A 3,054-nucleotide genomic window follows, 5' to 3' on the forward strand; every position below is an offset into this window, starting at 1 on the left:
TAGACGGAAACTGAAAGAAGCCTGTTGTATATATATATATATATATATCATCATCATCATTGTGTATTTTAGAAATAGTCACAAGGAAACGTTTACTGATAAGCATCTTTTAAAATTCTGAATTTTTCTTCTTCCAGGAAATTTCACTTCACCTCGTGACCTTAATCTGATTATTGCCAAAAATAACCGCATGGAGATATATGTTGTCACTCCTGAAGGTTTGCGTCCAGTCAAAGAAGTTGGTATTTATGGTCGGATAGCTGTTCTGGAGCTTTTCCGTCCACCAGTAAGTAACAGCCTTCACATTTTACTTTCGTTTCATTGAACTTTGAATTTCATTTATTGATTAAAGAAAAAAAAAAAGTTTGGATGTATTCTAATCACAGAAAAGTAAGAAAAATGAGGAAATTCCTGAAAAATGTTTGAGTTCCATCATCATCATCATCATCATCATCATTTAACGTCTATTGTCCATGCTGGCATGGGTTGGACGGTTTGACCAGGACTGGTCAGCTGAGGGGCTGCACCAGACTCCAGTCTGATTTCCATGTTTGTCATTTTTATGAGCATGGCCGATGCCAGTGCCACCTGACTGGCACCCATGCCAGTGGTATGTAAAAAGAACCATTTAAGCTTAGCTGATGCCACTGGCACCTGTGCTGGTGGCACATAAAAAGCACCCTTTGAGCGTGGTTGGTGTCAGTGCCACCTGACTGGTACCCACTATATTTTTGGAGTGGCTGGCGTTAAGAAGGGCAGGGGAATTTACAATGTCTGCTAGTATCCTTGAAATTTTATAATTCTATTTATCTTTCCACTGTTGTGAAAATAAATTTGTCCTCTCTTTTACAGGGTGAAGAGAAAGACTTCATGTTCCTGCTGACATCACGCTACAGTGCTATGATCTTGGAATGTCAGCAGGAAGGGGACAACATTGACATCATAACCAAAGCTCTTGGATCAGTGCAGGTGAGATATATATATGTTCTTATAACTGGTTCTGTGTTGTCAAAGGAAGTAAAACAGTCACTGTAAAAATGTTGTCTGCTCCTCCCCCCAAACATATACATGCAGTTACACATTTCTACATAAAATGTATTTATGAGGATGAGGAGATATGAAGTTGTGACAGTCATACGTTTCCCAGTTATGCAAAGGATGTATTTGTGTGTGGGAGATAGTGTGGCACTGTGCTAATCTACTGTTGTTTGTCAAACTTTGCAGTCCTCTAGTGTTATTTGTCAAGCATTGCAGTGTCCTAGTGTTGTTTGCCAAACATTTTAGTGCTCTGCTGTTGTTTGTCAACATTTTAGTGCTCTGCTGTTGTTTGTCAAACATTTTAGTGCTCTGCTGTTGTTTGTCAAACATTTTAGTGCTCTGCTGTTGTTTGTCAAACATTGCAGTCCTCTAGTGTTGTTTGTCAAAGTGCTCTAGTCAGACATTGCTTATGTACTGTACTATTTGATATGGAGTTGCACAGACCATTCACTATAAGCCATTGAAAATGTTTGATTGGTTAGTTCTGTGCCATGACTATTGGATTAATGTTGTGACTATTCAAAATTACATCAGTGTCTGAAAGTGAAACTGTCAGTCTAACTCCAGTTGGTTGTCTTTTGGTTTTCCATGAAATGTGTTAGAATCAGGCAGTTTTTTTATTCGATTTGTTGTGTTTCTGTTTCAGGATAGAGTCGGTCGCCCATCAGAGACTGGAATCATTGGAATTATTGATCCACTTTGTCAGGTGATAGCTTTGAGACTTTATGACGGCCTTTTGAAGGTCATTCCACTGGACAAAGACAGAGAATTGAAAGCTTTTAATATACGGTGATTATTTTTTGATCTTTCCTCTATCAATACATTTCTTTTGTATTTGAATTGTCTTTTATCGATCACATCTCATAGTTAAAGCAAAGACTGTTGTGTTTGTTGATTTCTAGTTTTAAGCTCATGGTTTTTCAAGATACATTCTTCCATTCTTTTACTTGCTTCTGTGATTTGACTGTGGCCATGCTGGAGCACTGCCTTTCAGTCGAACAAATCGACCCCAGGACTTATTCTTTGTAAGCCTGGTGCTTATTCTATCAGTCTCTTTTGCCGAACCGCTAAGTTATGGGGATGTAAACACACCAACATCAGTTGACAAGCGATGGTGGGGGGGATAAACACAGATACACAAACATATATATATATATATATATATCTGATGGGCTTCTTTCAGTTTCCGTCTACCAAATCCACTCACAAAACTTTGGTCAGCCGAGGCTATAGTAGAAGACACTTGTCCAAGGTGCCATGCAGTGGGACTGAACCCGGAACCATGTGGTTTGGATGCAAGCGTTTTACCACACAGCCACTCCTGTGCCTCACGAATTTGCATGTCAAGTTCTATTTTTACAAAGTTTCAGTCATTTGACTGCGGCCATGCTGGAGCACTCTCTTGTAGGGTTCAGTCAGACAAATCAACCCCTGTATTTATTTCTTAAGTCCAGTTCTTATTCTATCAGTCTCTTTTGCTGAACTGCTAGAGTACTGGGATGTAAGCAAAGAAAACTGATACAGAGGGGGTTAGTCTTAGACCTACTGCCGGCGACTTCAGCGGTCATGGTGTGATAGAGTGACACCACATTTTGAGACCAAGCCAACCTGTGTAAGTTTCAAAATAAAACAAAATGAGGGTTGATATTTGTAAATAACGATTGCTAGGGCATCAGTTGCAGTAAGAATTATGATGTGCTCTGTGAATCACATATGATATATGTAAAAAGCACCATCCGAACATGGCCAATGCCATTGCCTCCTGACTGGCTCCTGTGCTGGTAGCACATAAAAAGCACCTATTCATTATATATATATATATATGGCCGTTGCCAGTACCGCCTGACTGGCTCCTGTAGGATTTTCGAGCGAGATCGTTGCCAGTGCCCCTGGACTGGCTTGTGCGGGTGGCACATAAAAGACACCATTTCGAGCGTGGCCGTTTTCGTGCGGGTGACACGTAAAAGCACCCACTACACTCTCTGAGTGGTTGGCGTTAGGAAGGGCATCCAGCTG

General features: G+C 40.4%; 1 protein-coding gene across 1 annotated transcript in view; it reads left to right on the forward strand.

The window, feature by feature from the left end:
• The window catches only part of LOC106882477 (DNA damage-binding protein 1), a 31,778-nt gene that overhangs the window by 5,124 nt on the left and 23,600 nt on the right, over positions 1-3,054 (forward strand). The window contains exons 2-4 of the mRNA XM_014933164.2: positions 138-286; positions 853-969; positions 1,685-1,827. Of these exons, the coding sequence (XP_014788650.1) occupies positions 138-286; positions 853-969; positions 1,685-1,827 (409 nt within the window). The remainder of the gene's footprint in view (positions 1-137; positions 287-852; positions 970-1,684; positions 1,828-3,054) is intronic.

Source organism: Octopus bimaculoides, chromosome 7, assembly GCF_001194135.2.
Source record: "Octopus bimaculoides isolate UCB-OBI-ISO-001 chromosome 7, ASM119413v2, whole genome shotgun sequence".
Lineage (NCBI taxonomy): Eukaryota > Metazoa > Mollusca > Cephalopoda > Octopoda > Octopodidae > Octopus > Octopus bimaculoides.